Below are 24,349 nucleotides of genomic sequence, written 5' to 3'. Positions count from 1 at the left end.
GACAGCCCAATTTCCCCATTCGTAAACACCTGTAATGTTGTGAGAATTGGTTTATAATGAGTGTTTAGCACAGTGCATGTAACAGTAATTATTCAATAATGGTATTACCATAATAATACTTGGATTAGGCTTGTTTCAGCTGCCAGATGAACCTTTCTCTGTGACCAACACATGCTCCTTTTGAGGGAATGCCTCTTTCCCAACTGTTCAAGCCAAATGAATCCGAAAAGAGCTGCTGCCTTATGAGAGCTGCTTGCCTAGCTACAATGATGGGTTGGCTAAAGGGTGGCTAGTAATTCACTTCCATGGCCATGGGGACTGATTGGTCAAGGGTCGAGCCCAAGACTCTAGCCATGAATACAGAATTATAAACTATTAAGTACCATGGAGGAAAAGGACAGAGGACTCAGACCTTGTCTAAGCAGCTAAGTCTGAGGTTGTTGGACAGATCGTTTTTCCATTTTGGGTCTTAGGTTTTCCCCTTCCGTAAAATGAGGGGACTGTATGGGAGGCTCTAGAAGGGTCACATCTGGACTTTGGCAGGCTCCTCTCACCAGCTCCTTCATTTCCAGGGTACTTGTTGGCGCTTTAGAAGGCCCAGGGTGTGCAGGGTTCTGCTGGAGCTGTGTATGTTATCAAAACACACCTGCCGGTTTATGTTTGGCTTCCTATTTACATGTCTCCTTGCCAGTTACATAGCAAAGTAGAGGAAATTGGATTCAACTGCCAAGTGAGTGCTAGCAAAATTTGAAGGCTACCGTAAGTTTGCGATTCTGAAATCGAAGGTTTGTTTATTGCCTAACTCATTTGGCAGCAATATCTGAACTGAAATGTGTGTGAACATGAATACATTTTAGGGTGGACAAAAGTGTTTTTAATCCTAGGTTCTAGACGTGGCTATGGATGTTCTTTAAAACAGTACTTCTCTAAAATCTAAAGAATCCTGGCCACTAGAATTTTGGATAAGGGATTATAGACCTGTACTACTACTACTGGATCTTCACCTAGTGCTCTCTAGAGAGATTTCCTTATGTGTGATTTTTTTATTCTTACATGTGATTTTCACATCCCAATACAGCCCTGTGATACTGGCCCAGTAAGTTTCATCCTTACTTTACAGATGGGCAGTTCAGGTGTTTATGTTTTTAAGTGCAAATGCCTGTCTACTACACACTGGCGGACAAATGCAGACCCTGACATAGTAGAGAGGCCACATGGCAACAGTTCATGAAGCTCATAATTCAGGCTATCTGGAATGAGTCGTCCGAATGAATTTCCACCAACCACAACTATATATGCGGAGGGGACTAATGGGATATCCATACTCAGAATGACTGGCACTACTATTAGCTCCTAGCCAGAACAGATCTCTCATGTTCACTCAGCTAAAGCACAACTGCTGACAGAGGAGGAGTCAAGTATTAAAAAGTCTCTTTTTGGAGCAAGCTCTTTCACTAAATCTTGATTTTCTTTTTGGTCAGGAATTTACAGTGGCTCAGATTAGCCTGATGCCACTCTCTGCTTGGTCTCTTACAGTTCTAGGAGAAACCACTTGAGGGTCCAGATCTCTGTTCTCTCTAAAAAAATTTAAGTGTAGGGGTGCCTGGGTGGTTCAGTCGGTTAAGTGTCCAACTCTTGATTTCAGATCAGGTCATGACCTCAGGTTGTGAGATCAAGCCCCGCATTGGGTGTGGATTCTCTCTCCTCCTCTCCCTCTGGCCTCCCCACCCCCCCAACCAAAAGAAGTGTATAGTTTAAATTAATCCAAAGTTCATCTTCTTTCAGAGAGAAAAGAGCAAAACTATTTATTTTAGAACTCCCTGAGCTCTACAAGCAAGTTCTAGCTGGTGTGCAGAAAGACACATTTAGCCCATGCTATCATGTTAATAGAAAGTGAATGTTTCATAACCAGGCCAAATTTGCATTAGGCCTCCAAACTTTAGGGAATCAGGATCCCTACCCTTACAATAGCACTCACTGGACATGAGTGAGAAAAAGGATGAGTCCTGAATAATCCGTAGCTGTTATGTTGTAATCAGTCCTGCAGTAAAAGTTAAAAATAAATGGTCTTAGGAGAATTGTACATATATTTCATGTTGCTTAATTTCTAACCAAAATATTAAGCTCAAGGAAAATCTTATTTAGCTAAAATTCTATGACACAAAGCCTAGTAAATGGTTTCCTTCACATTGTGCCTACGGTTTCTTTCCTTCTGCACCCTCTGTGCTAATAAGCATATACTTCTACCCATAGCCCTTACCTGCTAATGCCTTCTCTTTGATGAAGAGAATGTGCTACAGGTTTCTGAAGCCACAAGCCAAGCACAGTAGCTGGTACAAGCATAGGCCTAAATATCTGCTGGATAATAGGATATATGCAGACTTGTCCTGCTGACATTTAATGTGAAGAAGCCTTTACCATCAATTTGCACAGAGAACGGAGTACAGCTCCAGTTTATGTGACAGTTCTTCAGTGTCCTTCAGAGAATAGGTAGCCTTTAAGATGGTGTTCAAATTTCTTAGAGCAAGCAAAATGACATTTTAAGCATATCATACATCCTAAATAAGCCATAGGAACAGGTATAAAAACAAGCGAAGATAAAAAAAAAAATCATGGTCAGAAAAGGAAAAACTCATGTACTTACAGATGTCAAAAGATGTCGGCTCTATACTAAGGGCACATAATAAATGAGCTTATGGAGAACTGATATTAGAAAATGAGGCTACTCCCTCAGCCCATGACTTGGGGGGGGGATGACCCTACAAGATTTTGCAAAGGAAAAACTTGGTTTTTATTAAAGAGTTGATTTTATGATTTAAAAAATTAATCCGTGGAATTATGTAATACAGAAAGAAAAGGTCATTTTTAGAATAAAAGGCTTAAAATTTAGAAATTCTTGTTCTTCCCTATATTTTATGATTTTCCACCCTGTCAATTTTCATAAATATGAATTATGTATGGGAAACTTTTTATTTCTGTTTTGGCACTTAGTAGTGATATAAAGCCAATCAGTTACACACCTCTAGGGTCATCAGCGTACACCTTCCCTATGGAAATTCACCAACTCTCACTTATAAAATGCCCACTCTTAATTTACCATTTAAAGGAAAGTAAGTATTGTGACAAAAGTGTTTTGCAAAATTATTGATATGAACTGTACGACAAAAGACAGGGAAAATTTGTAATTACATAGTTTAGAGAAAGAGAAATGGGTGAATAGAGGACCAAAGGATCTCCCTGGAGGAAAAAAGACAAAAATACATCACCCAAGATGAGGTCAAAGGGATCAGAAGCCACTCAAACACTAGTTCATGTGATATACCTAGGAGAAGAAGGAACAGAGATTATATATATTTGCATTGTGAACAGTACGTATTATACAAACTTAAAATCTGTTAAGTAAAACCTAGTGAATCAATCTAATGAAAATCATTCACACGGTATTACGTAGACAAGTATGTTTAAAAAAATATTTTAATAAGCATATTCAGAATGGCAGACAGGGAATGGGAAAAGGAATTATTTTACAGTGCAAAATTACTATGCATAAATTTAAAAACATCTAATTCATAATTTTAAATGCCTATTTAAATATTCAAATACATTTTAAAGCTCGACACACTTGTGTTGAACTGAGTTGCAGATTCTGAACTCTATTTGAAAACATTATAAAACAATACCATTTCAGATGAAAATAATAGTGCTTTGCTGAGGGTGGGTATGGGGTAGGGGAAACTAAGTAACTATTAACGAAGCTTCTTTTCCCAATGCAGTTTGTTAAGAGTTCGAGTTATGAATGTACTAAATCTTAAAGCAAATTAAATTCATGATATTACTAAAAATTTTAAAGTAGTGCAATGACGTATTTATAGTGGCTGCATTATGAAGAACAAAGTGTGTGAAATACCTGTATAAACACAAAATACAATTAAATATTTGTTCACGAAAAGCTGAGCATTATGTATTATAATAGTGGAATGTCTTTCATTAGGCATACTTTAAAAAGATAAGATTAAGAAAAGTAAAATTTCCTAACATGTGTACATGTGCCATATTTGCAGACATGCCTGAGAATGTACTAAAAATGTTCCTGTAGTATTAGTTTCCAAGAACTTCACAAACCTGCAAACAAAATGCATCTTGAAAAAAAGGTGAAAATAGCATCTCTAATATTGCAACAACTTAAAAAGTACAGCATCACTCTTCATTTGAAACACTTCTATAGATCATCTTTGACAAAGAGCTAGGACACTTTGGATTCATGTAATAAAAACTGATTTAGAAAATGGATTGTGACCATATGCTAAAGCTGCCATTCTGGATAAATTAATGTTGTAGGTAAAACAAAACAAAAGCAACAAAAAATTCACGCTTCTTAACACTTCCACCCAAAACTTTGATTTACTCAGATATGTATATAACAGTGAATGTGCATTAAATGAAGTCAAGCGTTGTAAAGTGGCTTTTTAACACTGTTTGGGGAGAAGAGTTGTTCACATTGGTGGAAGGAAGCAGACTGAACATATGTTAATAGTAATACTTCATGGGGTAAGGCCTAAACCATAACTTCTCAGTGCAAACCTTTACTCAATTGCATAAAACAGTTGAGCCATTAAAAACAAGACCACAGAAGATTTATTTTAAAAAGGCATTAGCTCTTGAACTGATGGCTGAAAATGAATCAGTATAAGCATTTGGGGTATGCCTGTGTGAAAAAACAAGAATAGTTAATAATCTTTTATAAAAGTTTGGATATAGGTTGGTCTATCAGCTGTATAAAACTACATTTTTAACAAGAATTTTGCACTAAAAATAAAATGGCACTCTTGCAAGGCTATGCAAATGGATGGTCCTATTTGTAATCACACAGAGCAATGGTTATACATCTTATTTTCATTTTGGAACATCACTTTTTCCTCATAAAACTAGTATTGTTATCTGCGAACTCCTTGTGTGCGCCAACATCTAAATATTGCTTGACCTTTTCCCCTGTTTAGTTAATGCAAAAATGGCAAATTTTATAATGCATATAAAAATAACCGAACAGGATTCTGGTCAGCATGATATATTGAAGCACTTAAACCAACATTAAACTTTGTCTTGCTTCAAAAATAATTTTGAAAATTATAGCAAACGCAAACAAACTATGCAATCTAGGTATCATGCTTAACTTCAAAATTCTCAAACTATTTGTCCTTAAGTAGAAATTTGAAAAAACAAATTTTCACAATCCTTTATGAATACTTTTACCACCTGTATAAGAAACATGACTTAGTTACTACACAAACACTTAAAAATTCATTAGAAAAACCTTAGCAAAATAAAATGAAAGCTGACAGACTCAGAATATCAATTCCTCTCATAAAAGTTTACCAACTGTACAAGTTAAGAAAATTATACAAGCTTTTGTATTAAGAAAGGACAGCTCAGTCAAGACATATGTACTGTAAAAATCTTTCAAAGGCTACAAAGAATCTGGAAAAATACAGAATGTATTTCTTAAGCCCAGATAAGAATATGGAAAGACATCATTGATGTCAACAATTTTACATATACAAACCTGACTTGGTTTATTTTTAAACTTCTATATATAAAAAAATCATGCTAGCATAACTTTCAGGATTCATAAGGGTTTCCTTAATAATGACACTCAATTTGTATGGAGAGAAAAATGTCTCTTATAAAAGAAAGACATCTCAAGAAACTCAGAAAAACTGGTGTTAAACAGAAATTTGAACGTGGTTTTTTCTTCTCTACCAAAAACTAAGCAAAAAGTACCTGTAGTGAGCTTTTAAGATTAATACATCAAATGAGAAGGTACAGATAGTTCTGTAGTTCATTCGAATTTACTAAACTATTTGTTTTATCCTTAACAGGGTCTTTACACTTTTAAAGTAAAAAGTCTACAAAGGGCAGAATTATGAAATCTTATTTACTAAAGTTAGGACTCAATTCAAATTTTCAAAATTTTAACCAACTGCTTCAAGGAAATCAACTTTTTAAGGTAACCCATCAACCCTGAAAATTTTAGTCACACCAGATTTTACTCCAAAGAAAGTAGAACAAGTCTAAAATTTAGTCATCTGTGTTTTCAAGTTCTTCAAATTTTCCATGTGACACTGCTTCTTGGAAAAATTCAGAAGAACCTGGACTTTCTTTTCCATTGCTGTTTACCCTTCGCCTTTTGGCAGGTCTCTCACTTTTTTCATCAAAATCATTTTCATTTCTTGCAGTCATATGGGCAAGTTTTGGGTCAGTGGTAAGGTTATCAGTTTCATAACCATTAGTATCCATGTCTGCATGAAGTGGTCTCTTATTTCCACCTGTTGGTCCATTAACGTGTAACCCTTCAACTTTGATTTCTTCTTTGCTCAACATTTCACCTGGTCCATTAGATGACACCCCTACATTGGAAGAAACATAAGTGAAACTGCTAGTATTAAAAGCTAACTTTGTAAACTATTCTAAAACAGCTATTGTAAAACAGCTTTTCATCAAGGATGAGAGGTGTCAGATCTATATGTACATATGGTCTGAACTCTGGCTCTATTTACTGAGTAACTGTGTCGCCTTGGGCAAAAGTTACTTACATTCTTTGTACCTCAGTTTCATTACATATACAATGAGGGTAATAAGAGACTTACAGGCTCGCTATGAAAATTAAGTAAGTTAATAAATATAAAGAATTAAGAGAATAGATTCTGGCATATATTAGGAGCATGTTGGTGTTATGTAACAACAAATAAGCACTGGGTCCAGTAGTCTAAATAAGCTAAATTAAAGCAAAGATACACACAAATTAGCAAAATGGTAATAACTTTCTAAAACTATATAAAAAAAAAACTGACATTCGTTAGAAGCTTGAGTTTTCTACTGCCATATAAAATGACATGACTTTTATTCTTAATGTAAGTAAACCCATGGGTATTGTGCTTTAAGGGTAAAGATCACACATTATATTTATCTAAATAGATTTAAATAATCTGTCACAATGTTAAAAAATTAATGCTTGCACTGTCCAAACATACATTTGAAAGTCATAAAAGCAAACACAAATTCCTCCGTAACAGGTGAGAAAAGAGAATAATTATTTACTACAAGTTACAGTAAAAAAGGCACGTTAGAGTTGACTGCAAAGTGAACTAGACATTTTGGATACTTAATGTAAATACAGAATGTGCCACTGGAGATAATTAAATTTTAATTTAATTATTAAATAAGGATAAAGGATGAGCCTCAAATACTACATTTGGGTCAAAGAAAATATTCTATGTCCCCAACTCAAAAGTGCACTCAAATCATAAATGCATATGGGGATTGTGCATCACGATGCAGAAGAAATGATACTGTTATAGTAAGCCCAAAGAGCTATGTGACCACTGTGAGTAGGTAAAAAATAAGATTTCAAGACACTAAGCTCCTTACGAAAGAAATAAAATCACACTGGAGAATTCCTTCCTTTCCTTGAAAAACCTGGGAATCTTGATTATGGGTACCTAGGTGAATGGCTTCTGGGATACTGAATAATTTATAAGTAATTTATAAACACCTCCTTAGGTTAACTGCATATTCTCATCAAATGGTTAAAAAAGAAAACAAAAAAAGAGAAACAATTTGGTATCATGAGCACACAGGGAAAGTAGTATCAACTGTATGCGTCCCTGAGCTAGAGTAAGAAGCTAAGAGTCGTAAGGTCAGACTCTTAGCTTCTTACTCTACTTCAGGATAGCATTAAACAACATGCCCTCAAACCTGTTTAGAACCAAAAACTGGCTGCTGAGCCCTCTTTTTTGTTCGTCTGGCTTGTTCTTAGGGGGAAGTAGTGAAGGAATAGAGAGGGGTCATCAAATGAACAAAGTATATTCACTCCAGCAGTGCCAGTGTGAGACCAAAGGTCAGAATAAGGGATAATCGGTTCAGTGTTCTTCTAACTTCTGTTGGGGAGCTTAGCTCTCCACTGGCCCTCCCTTAAGACTGTTATATCAGAATGCAGGTGCAGAACTTATCTCTAATTCACGAGTTTCCTCTTTTAGAGGAGTGAAAGGCTTTATTAGTCTCTGCTTGGCAACTGTCTTACTTAGGAAGACCATTTTAATTAAAGCAGAAATCAAAATAATTCTCTGACTAGGTCTTACCAGCACAATGATCTTTGGTCCACTGTATATTTTAAACAAGAACATTACCTGAACCTCAAACATAATGGAATGTCATTTGCTTCTTTCTCACGGAGATAAAAATAGAAATGTTTCTGTACAGTTTTAATGCAGAGCCTGACATGTGCTTTATCTTTTCTCATCCTTCAAGGTTATTATGCTATCAGAGAGAAAACTATTCAAAACCATGCCCTTATTATCTACTTCTTTTCACCAAATGCTTAAAGCACTTTCCTGATAAAGTGTTACAGCTTTCAAAGTATTTCATAAATACCTGTGTACTTCTGATGTGAAATGGCTAAATGGCTGGTGTTTTGGTCTAAGAGTTAACAAGAAAATTCTATCCAAGCATCCCAACTGATGAAGAAAATCAATGCTACTCAAAAAGAATAAATTCCTTAAAAGAAATGGTCACTATTGATGGTTTATTTTTATTAAACTTAGTTTTTAGTGATGTCAACAGGAATTCTTTCCAATCTGTATTCTGTGTTAGTATGTATGTATGCTGGTTATTATGTATATTCGTTCTGTGGGTATTTATAATTACTATTTTTACAACTTCTACATTGGAAGTTTAATACAAACCAAAACTGAATTGCCTGGGCTACTAAAAGAAAAGTGCCCTTCATCATGAACAAACCAAAGTACTTCTCTAGTTGCTTACCATTCTGATTACTATTGCTGATAGTGCCATCTTCTTTCTCAGACTGGCTGTTACTACTGTTTGAGGCAGTTGGGGGAGGGGATGGTGCTCGACTAGACGCAGCACTTTCACTTTCATCTAGAAGACGATCCATATAATCCCTTAAAATTAAGTGAAATAAAAGTTATTTTCTTACATTAAAAAAAGCTGAAAATTAAAATTGAGGTTAAATTTAGAAGGCTTTATTAAATATGTCCTAATTTTCACTTACATTCATTCCAGTGCCTCATCTACCCCACCAGGATCTGAACATTTAAATGGAAAGCTCCTTTTGGTTACATGTTTGTTGGAAAAATGTATAAGCGCTTTAAACTAGCAAATTTTAGATACCTATAGGAAGTTTTAAAACTTTTAAAACTATAGGCAAGTGCTCAGAGTGGCCCAATTAAAATCAGTGGTTCTGTAAGTGAAGAGAGGGATGGTACCAATCAGGAGTACAGAAGAATTTCTGCACAAAGAAAGATTGAAATTTTAAAGCTCCTAAAGACTATGTGATGGCTATAGCAATACCTGGAAGACAAATTATGGCCTACCAATGAATCACTTCCCTGAACTTTCCTGGGTATCTTCTGTATTACCTTTCTGCTAGATCTGAGCTATAAAAGGCTAAGTTCCCGAGCTTATCTGCTGGCTCTGTCTGCCGGCATACCATTAGAGGTGAACTCACTTCTTCCCTAAGTTATTCCTGAACTATATGGCATGGGAGGCTGCTGTATTAAGTGACTTTGGGTTGGGGTTAGAAGAGCTGGGCTAAAACACTTATCTCTGCGGTTTAGTGTCTTTACCTAGAACATCATGTATGTATCTACCACACAGAGTTGCTGCACAAGATGTGTGCAGGAAAGTGTTTTTGTAAACTATGAAGTGCTATTAGGTCATGAGAATAAAGGTCAGCAAACTATGGCTTGTGGGCTGGCCACCGGTTTTGTGAGTAGTATTTTGATGGGACATAGCCACATCCACTCATTTACATAGTATCTATGACTGCTTTTGCACAACAGCAGAGCTGGGTGGTTGCAAGAGAACCAAAGGCCCGCAAAGCCGAAAATATTTACTCTAGCTCTTTACAGAGAAAGTCTGCTGATACCAGTGCTGGACTCATGCCCCAAAGGCAGGAATTTTAGTCTTTTTGTTCACCACTGCACCACCTGTGCCTAAGCTGTGCATGGCACAGAATAGAAGCTCAAAAAAAACATAAAGCCATTACTTTAAAATTCCCTCAGAATAATTGTAATAGAAATATTAAGACAAATCCTGAGAATTTCTGAGCAAGTAAGTAAGAATGTGTGTAAGAAGGAAACAGTGGAAAGGCTTAGGATTTTACTCAAAGTGTGGTAATAGTCTACAACAGACTATTCACTGTAGCTATAATATCAAACTACATGATCACACTGTCCCCTGGGATATGAAGATATAATAAATATAGGGACTTGAAGCTTTCAACAGTCTGAGGTACAAAACACCATGAGCTAATCAATTTACCATTCTAGGCCTTATTTTCCTTGCCTATGAATAGAATAAAATGGTGTTTTAGTCCCCCCTCCAGCTTTATGCCATTTATCATAATTCCAGAACAATTATGTAACAAATTTGAAGCACACGGAAATACAAATGAGTATGAATGCAAAGGAATTTCGGAGGCTAGGACTAATAAGAACAGATGATACATGATGAGGAATTGTTGGAAATAAATTTGGTATGGTAGGGATGGATAATGGAGGATGTGAAAAGCCAAGCAAAGGAAGCTAGAATTGACTAGATACTGCAATGATATTGTAAGAGAATTATCATTTCTTAAGGATTAATGGCATCCACAATGAGTAAGGAAGAAGAGTCAGGTGGGCCATCCAGGAGGTCGGAGTAGCATTCAGATAACCAGAGTTATGATGGGTTAACTTTTACTAAAAAAAAAATTATTTGCAAGGCTGTTACAGTAAAGTCTCTAATTTGCATATGGCTACCAGTTCTTCCAGGTAGTGACTACAGAAAATCTGCAGGAAGATCTTTGCAAAGGTTGTTTATAAAGCATAAAAATGGCAAATGCGCTTCATTCTGGTGAACAAATGGAAGGTAAAAATGAAACAGAAAAATGAACAAATAACTTTCAGGATAGTGTGCTCTAACTATGGATTTTGACTAAAAAAGGAAGATGAACAAACTCAAATTTCTGTCTTATAATAATAACTTAATGTTTTGTGCACTGGAAGTGCAACTAAAAACAGAAGGAGGTCCTGAAAGCAAACTGAAAAGAATCTCCATGTTTATAGAAAACCACAATTTCTCCCTGTTTGGGCAATAATTATAGTCTGGTCACAGCTTCTTATAGAAGATGTAGCACAGCTAAAAGGGATAAATAGGAATAAAACATTTTTCAGAAAAAAAAACTTTATGAAACACCTACAGGGGACATAACTGAAGCCTACAAAAACCACCATATTCTCGCCTAGGGGGACAAAAACACATTTGTTCACTTCCTACCATTATACCAGGGGACCACTGTAAAAATCTTAAAGCATGAGAAAAGAGATAATACGGTAACTGCAGCTACTCCACCTACTGAATACTTAACCTTAAGAGGAATCAAGGTTACAGATATAAGGATCTTCAAAAAGTTTCCAGAAGCTATGGAGAGATTATCAGAGAAACTCAAATGTTTGGCAGCACATCCCTACCTAACCTGTTGAGCTTGACAGCACAGAGGACCAACTAAGCCAGCCCACAACACTTCCCTTGGTGATGCTTTCTGAAAGAGAAAACTGGATGGACCATGGGTCTGACCCAGCATGGCAATTCTTATGTTCTTACTGCTGGTGACGACAGATTGCCTGTAGTTCGTGTGTGAACATTATTTCTGAAATGGGTGAAAAAAATGAAAGATGTTACTATTGCTTTTCCCTATAGAATAGCTTGAAAACTGACTATTTTAAGATATACTCTGAAGACTAGATCACTGTATCTAGTTCTACATCATTATACCTCAATATTACCAATAAATCACCAAGAAAAAAATTAACTATAAACTTATAACATTAAGCAGTTAGATAAAATCTGGAATACTATGTATGAAATTCTACTCTAGCCATCATGAGCTTTGAATAATGGGGGATGAGGCACAGAGTCCAATGTCCCATGATTTCCAAGGGCAATCATACCCATTTATTCCCTTTTAGATAATTTTGCTTTGGATTTTAGAGTGTTTAATCCTCCAGGAAAGTGACCAGCAGAGACACCTGTAAATGAACATGACCAAGAAACAGTCTAGCCTAGGAGTTTGCAAAGCACAATCAAATATGCATATAAGCACTTCTTTCAAAGGCAGTTATTTGGCCAACCCTAAGAACTTTACTGGTACACACTGACCAAATGAAGTTACAACTTAGCATTATTTTTATTCTGTAAAAAGCAGAAAATAATCAAGGATAGAATGGTAAAGTTTAATTCCAGCATCTCAGAGCAACTCAACGAGAGACGAAAATTCAATACTCTATGTACTTAAGTAACAAATTACCAGTGGCAGCAGGGACAGTTTTTTTCCAAAGCTAGACTGAATGAGGCTAAGAGATTTAGCATGGTGACTGGTACAGGCATACAAGGCATTTTGCATGAAGACTACATATAATAACAACTCATACTCCCTATTTCACTGGGAGTAAGCTAAAGTTGCAGGACTAATTATTAAATATTTCTGTTAGGGGAAAGGTTTCAGGAAATCTGGGAAAAGGGAAGTCACCATGGACATATTCTTTCCTCTTTAAAAAACTTTGTAACAAAAAAGAAAATGAAATTTGACCTGACTTATTATCTCTCTGTCTTTTCCCTTTTATATCATCTATATCCAAATCTTATTTTGGTTCCTGGGATCAAAAGTAGACGGGACAAAGAAAAATACTAATTTCCATTCCTTTTTAAAGGGCCTCCATTAGGCATACCATATAGCTTTTGAAAAGAGTCTTTTTCCTATTCTCACTGTGCTCACAGTATTATTAGATTAAAACTATGTGCTTATACTGAATGGAACAGAAATTAACAAAAACATGCTTTAACAGCTGTTATGATCCATTTCCTTTCCTGGAAACATACTCTAATATTTGCTTTGAGGTATTTATTGTCTCAAGCAATATGAATTGTAGTTTATGTTTCATAAGACACTGAAAAGTCTAAATGCCCTATGAAAATATGTCTGTAAGTGGATAAATTTAAACTAATGTAAAGTTTTATCCTACTGGAAAATGAAGATACTAAAAATTACAATTTTCTCAAGAAAAAATTCAAGAGCAAAAATATATGACTCAACAGAAAAAATAAACTCACGTTACACCAGGATGAAGATTATATTTCTTTTTTCCAAATCGTGTTTGCTGAGCAAAGAAATCGTAACGTTCAGATTTTTTCCACATATAATAGAATGCTACACATTCACCAACTGACCTTGTTCGAACCTATAAGAAACAAAACACTTGTTTTTAAGAATCAGCTCTTCCCTAAAGGAGTTATTTCATGAAAAATATCTGAAGTCTGAAAATAAATTTGTATGTACCTTAAGTAATATAGAATACATTGTATAAAATACAACACTGCAGCAGCTTTGTTAAAAACCACTCTTTCCAAACTCCCCTTGAGAGAAATAATACACTGGCAACAAATCTTCAGATATTTAGTGTTACACTTTTTAAAAAACTATCATCTTAATTTACTATAAACACTCCTCTATTGAAAATACCTGGAAGTGGCATTTGAGCTAAAATTAATGTTATAAACAGTTTGCAAATACTTTTACTCACAGGGTAACTAGGGAGTCTACCTTTAAATTCCCATTTAAAAGATTCTCTTAGTAGTCCCACTGGTGATCCAGACTCAGTTATTTTATTTTCTAAAAAGGCTGAGAATATTCCACAGTGAGTTGAAAAGTATTATAATAATGCCAATTCTAATTCGTTGTTCACTAAATTACTCCAGTAACTGTGCTCTATTTGTGTGAATGAATGATTCCCCTTCCATAAATGGTCAGCACCAATGGGACTGGCAAATGGTGTGGACAACTTGCTCTTTTTGCTACTTAGCTTGATGAGCTGTGGTAGGGTTGATATATATAATAAAGTACTGGGAGTTTAAAAGAAAAAAGCTATCTGCATGAGTGTTGGGATGTAAGACCACATTGCTTTAAACCCATAAACCCATAAATTTCTAATCTTGAAGTAGGTATCCTGTCAGACTGAATGCACCTAAAGTCAATTTGATGATATCCTCATTTCACTACTTGACATACATTTTCTTTCTTCCCTTATGCTTGCACTTTACAAATTTGGCCCATCTTGCTCTAAGACTGAAAGCTATCAAGTTTTTTGTTTTTTTGTTTTTTTTTAATCATCTCAAGCTCTTTTTTTGCCTCCTTTAGAATCTTATTTCTATAGAGACATAAGCCAAGTCAACTGTACTTTACTGAAAGCAAAAATTGGGAGATATTTTGGGGCATGTAATGTTAACAATTTTATGAAAAATCTTTAATAAAGTAAGCCTAGAACTCATGATTAAGTTCCAAACTTCAATTCCAGGTATAAAAACAGTCTTAATGTTTTCACTGGACCACTCTCCTTCTTAAGGAATAACTGTCCTCTTTTTGTTCACTGTAACGAGTATATTGGTATAGACAGGTCAATTGAGTTTTGTAAGACTGAAATATCACCATCCCAAATATTTTAAGAAATAAAGGTCTTGTTTTCAAAATTACATTAAAGACTTTTTTGGCTAGTTGTTTCAAGTTACCTATTAAGTTCTTACTCCCTAAAAAAAAGGGATTCCTTGCTGCTGCTAGCTATCATACTAGCCTATCACTCTAGGAGTCCCCTCCATAGATAATCCAGCATGGTTTGGTTAATATAGTGTTTTAATCCAAGCAGGAATGCTAGAAAACGCTCATCCCAAAATGTTGCTCCATTCAACCATGAAACAATTTATTTTTTTGTTTTTTACAATCAGAAACATACATGTCTAGTCATTAGTATAATGCACTCCTTTCACAGAATATTTCCTATGCTGGAGGTAATCAGATGATTTGGACACAACATTAAGGGGTAGGATCCATTTTTGACACCAATTCTAAGACTCAAAATTTCTTATTAGTAGTTATGTCTGATGTCAAATACCAAAATGCAACAAGATAATCAAGAGTAAACTAGTTAGGGGCATCTGAGTCACTCAGTTGATTGAACATCCGACTCTTGATTTCAGCTCACTCATGATCTCGGGGTCGTGGGATCGAGCACCATGTCAAGCTCCGCACTGGGTGTGGAGCCTACTTAAGATTCTCTCTGCTCCCCCACCCCTACTCTCGCTCTCTCAAAATAAATAAATAAACTAGTTAATGCACAACAAAATAAAGAAAAATAAATTCACAGGATTTATAAGCAACTATTTACAGAACATAAAATATTGAAACAAATTAAGTGGACACCAATCACATCCAGAAGTATAAAAAGAAGAATGTGGTGACAGACTATTTAGAACTCAATGAACACCATCCTAGACAAGCCATCACTCGAAACTCAGATGCTATCTTTAAGGAGTGTAAAGCCACACTCCTTGTCATTTCTTTTTGCAAAAATGTGATATTTTTATAAACCTAGAAATTGCTTCATTTCCTCCATTTAAACTCTGAGATTTTAATTTTGCACATCCTAATTTCCCACAGAAACAACACATTTTTCTATTCTATATAATTGTATAGTTCCTATTAAAAATCTAACCTGATTTTAGTTTTAAGAGAATTAAACCTAAAAATAAATCTGGAAGTAATTATGAAGTTCTTTTGGGTATACACTGACACTGTAAAATTGATATTATTAATATGGAATAAATGAATCATGTTAAATAAAATTGTCAAATTATAAAATTATAATGTATAATAAAGCTGATTTATTGAGATATTCTTCTGGAAAATTAAATTTTAATTAAAGCCAAATTAAATATTAAGTATCTGATTTTAGACAAATAAATGTAGAGATATTTTAATTGTAAATAATGTCATGTTAAAAACATTTTGAAGTTTTAAGGTTATTTTAAAGACCAGTCCTTTAAAAAATCTGTCACAAGTTTGTGGAAAAAAGCCTTAAGTAATTACATTATATACACACATCCCACCCAGAAGTTGATTAACATATCTGCAAATCAGTCCAAACTTAAAGGCTCCTAATACCATGCACTGAAAACAGTCACTTGCTGAACAGATCCCAGAAAATCTTGGCAAGTTTATAATTCCCTAAAAACCAATATATTAAAACATTATAGAACCATTAACATTTGAAAGTAATAAAGATATAAGATGATCTGGATTAACTAATTATCTTTTTATAAAAGAGAAAACATTATCATTACTTACTTTATTAGCCTGAATCAAATGAAAATCCTTTCCATAGGCCTTTAGCCCTTGTTCAAAATTTCTACACTCTTCTTCCGTCCAAACAGATAATTCCTCTGACAAAATGAGGGAGAAAACTATTAAAGCAATTTTCCCCTAAATATTGCATATAAACAGTTACAAATAAAAATGTAAGTTTCTAATAACAATAAGGGAAGTATTTTACTCCTGAGCTCTATTATTGATGGCTGCAAAGGATGAAGTGACAAAAATTCTGTATTTAATAAAATTTTGGATGATTTGCTCCCTAATTCTTCAACCTTACCTTGGACCACTTTCTCCTTTATGATCTAACTATACTAGCCACCTTTCAGTTCCTTAAATTCACTATGTTCTTTCTCACTTTAGATTTTGTGATGCTGTTCCCTTTGTCTAGAATCATTTTCTGCCTCACCCCCTTTTCACCTAATTTGTTTACATTCTAGCAAAAATATCACTTTGTTCTATAAACTTTCCCTAACAGCCTCACTCTTTCCCCAAATTAGGTTAAGTCCTACAGCAATAAATTTGAAGTATACCCTCTAATTCTCCTTGGAAGAACTCATAACTATTTTTCAGCTTCCCTACCTAGCCTCTAAGCACCATGAGGGCAGGACTCTGTTTACAATTATGTCCTCAGAACTCAGCAGGTCCTCCAATTTTTGTTGAATGAGTAAGTATCTTGCTTGCTATGTAATGTTATATAAATAGTGTTCTTAGTGAAGCAGGGTGGGACCCAGTTTAGAGTAAAAAAAACAAAAAACTGGATTTATTTTAGTTATGACTTCATTGCTTATAAATTATGTTTGCCCCAGCAAAGTTACTTCAGAGACCTCAGTCTCATCATTTTTGAAAGTAACAATTGTCACACTCCAGAGTTCATAGGGCTATTATTAACAAGATCAAATAAGAAAATATTTAATAAAAATGCCTTGAAATTGAAAAGCATCATGTATTTTTATTTTAATTGCCTTATTTTCCCATAAAGAACAAACAGCCTTAATCCCATTTCCCATAATGCTTGTGTTATATACAAGTTATTTAACAAGTTACAAGTTATTTATTATTCAGCAAATATTTACTGATTTCAGAAAGATCAGTATTATTATTAAACTTAGGATATACCTACGCAGATTTAAGATCTTAAGCTTATTTTCTGCTAAGTCATGAAAACAAAAATGCATTATTTACGTTTACCTCTAGCCGCTTTTACATTAAATCTTAATCTTCTCAATGCTTCTTCTGTGTCAAAATTGCATTTAACCAACTCATATAAAGCCTAGAAAAATAAAAGCCATCAGTATGTGACCCAGACTATGAAAAGTTCAAGGCTACAATTTCTTAAAAAAGTAAAAGCTTTTCCTGAATCCAGTATTTCTTTTCATCATTTCTGGAAGACAAATAATTCTAGTGAATGAAACACAGAGAACACTACAGAACAACAAATTCAATCCTGATAATTAATGCTTCTAAATACTTAGGAAACAGGATAAGCAAATACTCTAACTTGGAAGCCACAGTACCTCAGAAACAAAAATGAAAAAAACTATTTTATAAAAATCACAAAACCCTTCTTTTTGGCTTTTTGCGGTTCCTATTCTAATTTTAAACAAATCAGAAAGAAAAGCATTGATGAAAAAAGGTTAAAAAAAAAAAAAAGATAATGCTGTTATTAGGTTCACAGTAGGCACTGGTCTACTATACCCCCGATAACTTCATTCCAGGTATATATTCCCTAGTTGATATCTATACGGTCTTAGGGATATCCAAAGGAACTTCAAAAATCCTAATAAGAAGGATATACAGGCAAAAATGAGATACCATTTTTGTTTATTTTAGCTGAAATCATACTAATGAAGCGAGTGTGTAACGCAAGCTTTTTCAGATTCCCTGTGATGACAGTATAGGAATTTTGGTGGCTAGAATAATAACAGAGAATGTGACAGCATTTACATCTATAAATGTAAATATATAAAAATATATATGGTTAATTTATTTTGGGAAAACTTTTATTTCTTTTTTAAAACTGAACTATATAGTATAGAACTGTATTACATTAGCTCCAGGTGTACAACACAGTGACTGGACAACTGTACACGTTATGCTATGCTCACCACAGGGGTCACCATACAAGGCTATCACAATACCACTGACTATATTCCCTATGCTGTACCTTTCCTCCCCATGACTTATTCATTCCATAATGAAACAGTTACTTCTTACTCATGTACCTGTTCATTGTCTTTTATGTGAGATCCTTCAGGAATTGCTTCTACACCTTTCTCATCACCTGTTCTTCTAGATGCATCCTTAAGAAATACAATCACTTTATCTTCCGGTAAGTACTCAGGGTCCCACAGGAGCTGATCATCATTTTCATACACTAAATTAGTAAAACATAATGTTAAAAAAAATGCCAAAAACTGTTCAAGTTTGTGTTAAACCACTCTCACTGAACAAATAACTCACACTTAAGAGCCAAAATGTTGATTATCAAGAGGTAAAATGTGGTCCTAGTATTTGTCTAACTTTGTTCTTGGACCATATTTACAGCCTAAGTGATTCAAGCAATCTGAACAGAGAGATACCATTTCATAGCTCTTTCACAGCAAACCTAAGATGACTTAGCTTGAGTTTACCAAGTCCAAGCTCTCTTCATTTGAAAAGTACCACCACTCCTTACCATCTGTATGACCTTGGGCAAGTTACTTCCCTGCTCTCTGCCTCATCTGCAAAATTGGGATAACACCACTATCATACAGGGTTGTAAAGATTTAAAGCACTTTAGAACAATTCTGGCACATATTAAGGTTCAATGGATGTTAGCTATAATTATTAATTTTTGAAATAGGTCTAAAGGAATGCACACCAAATGTCAACATGGTTTATTTCTTGGTGGTAAGATTTGGGATCATTTTTCTTACTTTTATATATTTTTCTATGAAGCTTAAAAATGTATGTTCATAAAACAAGAGTCTTTCCTTTCTTAAAAGTATTTAGCTTTCATCAGAATTTCCATTAGAATAAGATTAAAGCCTCACTGCCATCACAATTTTAAAAGTGAAAGGAAAGGAGGAAAGCCTAAGATGAAAGCCTTGTGCAATTCCAAATGACAGGAAGATGGAAATGTAGACAATATATTAAGGAATAGTCACAAGATAGAAAAAATACCAGAAATGTGGCACCATTGCAGCTAGGGGAAGAAAAGGTTTCAAGGAGTACTAGACTGGTTAAATGCTGTTAAATGGCCAGTATGAAAACTGAAACAGGTACGCTGGCTTTACTAACAAGGAGGGGAATGTTTCAAGAACTGTTTTTGTGCAGAGACGGAAGCCCAGGCCACACTGGAGATGACTGAAGAGTAAATGGAAGGGGAAGAAAGAAAGGAGAGAATTCTTGAAAAGTTCGGTTATAAGGGAGGAGATGGGGGTAGCAGCCAGTGAGGAAGTATAATTGAAGAAAGTTTCTGGTTTTCTTGGGTTTTTAAACACAGGAGACAATGATTTAAATGCCAATAGGAAGGAGCCAGCTGAAGAAAAACTGTGAATTTAAGAGATAGAGGATAACTGATAGTGTCAAGGTTCCTTGTGTTATAAAAAAGGAATTAGCAGCTAATTAAGCATCTCCAATGTATCAGGCACTACGTTAGGTGTTTTCATATAAATTATCTTGTCTCACACTCCACCCCAACTACACACATATACTTTAAAATATCCTTCTACCTTTCTGTTCCCCAAAATAGATACTCTTCTTTAAAGTACAAGGACAGGGGAAAAGATGGCAGAGGAGTAGGGGACCCTATTCCAACCTGTCCCTTAAATTGAGCTGGATACCCACCAGGCCACTCTGAACACCCACAAAATCAGCCTGAGATGTAAGAAGATATATCTGGATCTCTACAAACAGAATATTGCAGGCAGTTGGTTTCGAGGTATGAATTGGGGAGCCATGATTCCCCGGGCACATATCTGAAGATAAACGGAAGGGGGAGGGAGCTGTGGGGATCCTACACTGCCAGTGAGTGATAGCCTCCTGTGCTGGGGATAGGGCACAGACTCGCAGACCACTAGTGGCAGGGAAAGGACTTTAGGGCAGCCCCCCCCGGACTGAAACCTGGAGCTAGAGTGACAGGCCATGCAAGCGAACTGGGGGCAGCTGGTGGTTTTAGAAGCACAAAGGGCAGAGACGTGCCCCGACCGGAAGGCGAGGACTGGGAGCGCTGTGGAGGGGCGCACAACCCAGGACGCTGCAGTTTATAGCAGCAGAGACAGAAACAGAGATAGTGTGGCCTGGAGAGCCCACTGAAGAACAGGCTGTGATCTCTCCATTCTGAGGCAGACGGAAATGGTTTCTTCTGCTCTCTCAGAAGAGACGCGTAAAGCCACCAAGGAAAGCCACCAGAGAACAAAAGCCCCCAAAAATGAGTTTTCACTGAGCCCATCCCCCTCCACAGTGGGGCAGGGCAACTCCGCCCAAACAGGGTTGCCTGAGTAACAGAGCGGCAGGCCCCTCCCCCAGAAGACAGGCTGGGAGAACAAGAGGCCAACAATCCTAAGGTCCCTATAAGACAGGTGCATCTTGCTTGGGTTGTGGTCAATAATCTGGACTCTGTACATTGCCTCAACCACCCCTCAACAGAATGACTAGGAGGAGGAACCCCCAAAATAGGAAAGACTCAGAGACTGTTACTTCTGCCACAGATTTACAAATGGTTACAGATATAACCAAGATGTAGGAAATGGACTTCAGGGTAACAGTTATGAAGACAACAGCTAGAATGGAGAAATTGATTAATAGCAACACAGAGTCTCTAAGGGCAGAAATGAAAGCTGAACTGGCAGAAATTAAAAATGCAATCTAATCTAGATACTCTAATAGTTAGGATAAACAAGGCAGAAGAACAAATGAGTGATCTAGAAGACCAACTGATAGACAAGAAGGGAAAAGAGGAGGCTTGGGAGAAACAGCTCAAAATCCATGAAAACAGAATCAGAGAAGTGACACCATGAAACATTCTAATGTCAAAATTATTGGGATCCCTGAGGAGGTGGAAGAGAGAACTAGAAGATATATTTGAGCAAATTGTAGCTGAGAACTTCCCTAATCTGGGGAATGAAACAAACATTTGTGTCCTAGAGGCAGAGAGGACCCCTCCCAAGATCAAGGAAAACAGACCAACGCCCTGGCATGTAATAGTAAAACTCACAAACCTTAGAACCAAGGAAACCATCTTAAGGGCAGTTAGGGGGAAGAGATTCCTTACGTGCAGAGAGAGGAACATCAGAATAATGTCAGACCTATCCACAGACACCTGGCAAGCCAGAAAGGGCTGGTAAGACATATTCAGGGTACTAAATGAGAAGAACATGCAGCCAAGAACATTTTATCCAGCAAGGCTGTCATTTAGAATAGATGGAGTGATGCCGAGCTTCCAAGACCGTCAGAAACTGAAAGAATATGTGACCACTAAGCCAGCCCTGCAAGAAATATTAAGGGGGGGGGTTCTATAAAAGGAGAAAGACCCCAAGAGAGATATAGAACAGAAATTTACAGAGACAATCTACAGAAACAAGGACTTCACAGGCAACATGATGAAAATAAATTCATTCATTTTTTTTTTTTTTAAGATTTTTTATTTATTTGACAGAGTAAAACACACTGAGAGAGGGAACACAAGCAGGGGGAGTGGGAGAGGGAGAAGCAGGCTTCCCGTTGAGCAGGGAGCCCGATGTGGGGCTCAATCCCAGGACCCTGGGATCATGACCTGAGCTGAAGGCAGACGCTTAACAACTGAGCCACCCAGGCGCGCAACAAATTCATTCTTTCAATAATCACTCTCAACGTGAATGGCCTAAATACTCCCATAAAATGGCACAGGGTTGGGACGTCTCCAACATGGGAGCAGCCAACTACATAAGCCAACTGTTAACCAAAATAAAGAGTCATATTGATAATAATACATTAATTGTAGGAGACCTCAATACTCCACTCTCAGCAATTAGACAGATCATCTAAGCAGAACAACAACAAAGAAACAAGAGCTTTGAATGACACACTGGACCAGATGGACCTCAAAGATATATACAGAACGTTCCACCCTAAAACAACAGAATAGTCATTCTTCTCGAGCGCACATGGAACTTTCTGCAGAACAGACCACATAATGGGTCACAAATCAGGTCTCAACTGTTACCAAAAGATTGAGATTATTCCCTGCATATTCTCAGACCATAATGCTTTAAAGCTGGAACTCAGTCACAAGAAAAAATTTGGAAGAAATTCAACACTTGGAAGCTAAAGACCACTCTGCTCAACAATTTTGGGGTCAACCAGGAAATCAAAGAAGAACTTAAAACAATTCATGGAAACTAATGAGAACGAAAGCACATCAATCCAAAACCTATGGGATACTGCAAAGGCGGTCCTAAGGGGGAAATACATAGCCAGCCAAGCCTCACTCAAAAAAACAGAAAAATCCCGACTTTACCAACTAACTTTACACCTTAAAGAACTGGAGAAAAAGCAACAAACAATGCCTAAGCCACAAATTAGAAGAGAAATAATTAAGATCAGAGCAGAGATCAATGAATTAGAAACCAGAAACACAGTAGATCATATCAACAAAACTAGAAGCTGGTTCTTTGAAGGAATTAATAGATCTATCGATTGGCCACTGGCCAGACTTATCCAAAAGAAAAGAGAAAGGACCAAAATTATTAAAATTATGAATGAAAGGGGAGAGATGACAACTAACACCAAAGAAATAGAAACAATTATTAGAAATTATTATCAACAACTATATGCCAAAAAATTAAGCAACCTGGAAGAAATGGATGCCTTCCTGGAAACCTATAAACTACCAAGACTGAAACAGGAAGAAATTGACAACCTGAATAGGCCAATAACCAGTAACAAGATTGAAGCAGTGATCAAAAACCTCCCAAAAAAACAAGAGTCCAGGGCCTGATGGATTCCCTGGGGAATTCTACCAAACATTCAAAGAAGAAATAATACTATTCTCCTGAAGCTGTTTCAAAAAAAGAAACACAAGGAAAGCTTCCAGACTCATTCTATGAGGCCAGCATTACCTTAATCCCCAAAATTGGCAAAGACCCCATCAAATTGGAGAATTTCAGACCAATATCCCTGATTAGTATGGATTCCAAAATTCTCAACAAAATCCTAGCTAACAGGATCCAACAATACATTAAAAGGATCATCTACCACAACCAAGTGGGATTTATCCCTGAATGCAAGGGTGGTTCAACATTTGCAAATCAATGTGATAGAACACATTAATAAAAGGAGAGAAGAACCATATGGTCCTCTCAATTGATGCAGAAAAAGCATGTGACAAAATATAGCATCCTTTTCGGATTAAAACTCTTCAGAGTATAGGGATAGAGGGAACATTCCTCAAGTTCATAAAATCCATCTATGAAAAACCCACAGCGAATATCATCCTCAATGGAGAAAAGCTGAGAGCCTTTCCCTTAAGATCAGGAACACAACAAGGATGCCCACTCTCGCCACTATTGTTCAACATAATACTAGAAGCCCTAGCAACAGCAATCAGACAACAAAAAGAAATAAAAGGTATTCAAACTGGCAAAGAAGAAGTTAAATTCTCTCTCTTCGCAGATGACATGATACGTTATGTGGGAAATCCAAGACTCCACCCCCAAATTACTAGAACTCATACAGCAATTCAGTAATGTGGCAGGATACAAAATCAATGCACAGAAATCAGTTGCTTTCTTATACACTAACAATGCAATTGTAGAAAGAGAAATTAGAGAATCGATTCAATTTACAATAGCACCAAAAACCTTAAGATACCTCGGAATAAACCTAACCAAAGAGGTAAAGGATCTATACTCTAGGAACTACAGAACACTCATGAAAGAAACTGAAGACACAAAAAGATGGAAAAAACATTCCATGCTCATGGATCGAAAGAATAAACATTGTTAAAATGTCTATGCCACCCAGAGCAATCTATACCTTCAATGCCATCCTGATCAAAATTCCAATGACATTTTTCAAAGTGCTGGAACAAACAATCCTAAAATTTGTATGGAATCAGAAAAGACCCCGAAT

At 36.1% G+C, this 24,349-nt stretch overlaps 1 protein-coding gene across 11 annotated transcripts in view; it reads right to left on the bottom strand.

Moving 5' to 3' along the window:
* Nucleotides 1-3,456: 3,456 nt before the first annotated feature.
* Nucleotides 3,457-24,349, bottom strand: part of MIER1 (MIER1 transcriptional regulator) — a 61,829-nt gene continuing 40,936 nt past the window's right edge. For all 11 annotated transcript variants that reach the window (XM_031030333.2, XM_081818599.1, XM_081818598.1 and 8 more), the window contains 6 exons: nucleotides 18,481-18,632; nucleotides 17,447-17,528; nucleotides 16,232-16,326; nucleotides 13,168-13,295; nucleotides 8,818-8,957; nucleotides 3,457-6,404 (listed from right to left, as the gene is read on the bottom strand). In XM_031030333.2, coding sequence (XP_030886193.1) covers nucleotides 6,076-6,404; nucleotides 8,818-8,957; nucleotides 13,168-13,295; nucleotides 16,232-16,326; nucleotides 17,447-17,528; nucleotides 18,481-18,632 — 926 coding nt within the window. In that variant the 3' untranslated portion in view covers nucleotides 3,457-6,075. The remainder of the gene's footprint in view (nucleotides 6,405-8,817; nucleotides 8,958-13,167; nucleotides 13,296-16,231; nucleotides 16,327-17,446; nucleotides 17,529-18,480; nucleotides 18,633-24,349) is intronic.

Source organism: Leptonychotes weddellii, chromosome 4 (genome assembly GCF_054177405.1).
Source record: "Leptonychotes weddellii isolate Sample4059 chromosome 4, ASM5417740v2, whole genome shotgun sequence".
Classification (NCBI taxonomy): Eukaryota; Metazoa; Chordata; class Mammalia; order Carnivora; family Phocidae; genus Leptonychotes; species Leptonychotes weddellii.
The sequence above is the reverse complement of the archived record's forward strand: the minus strand, read 5'-3'. Positions and strand labels throughout refer to the sequence as shown.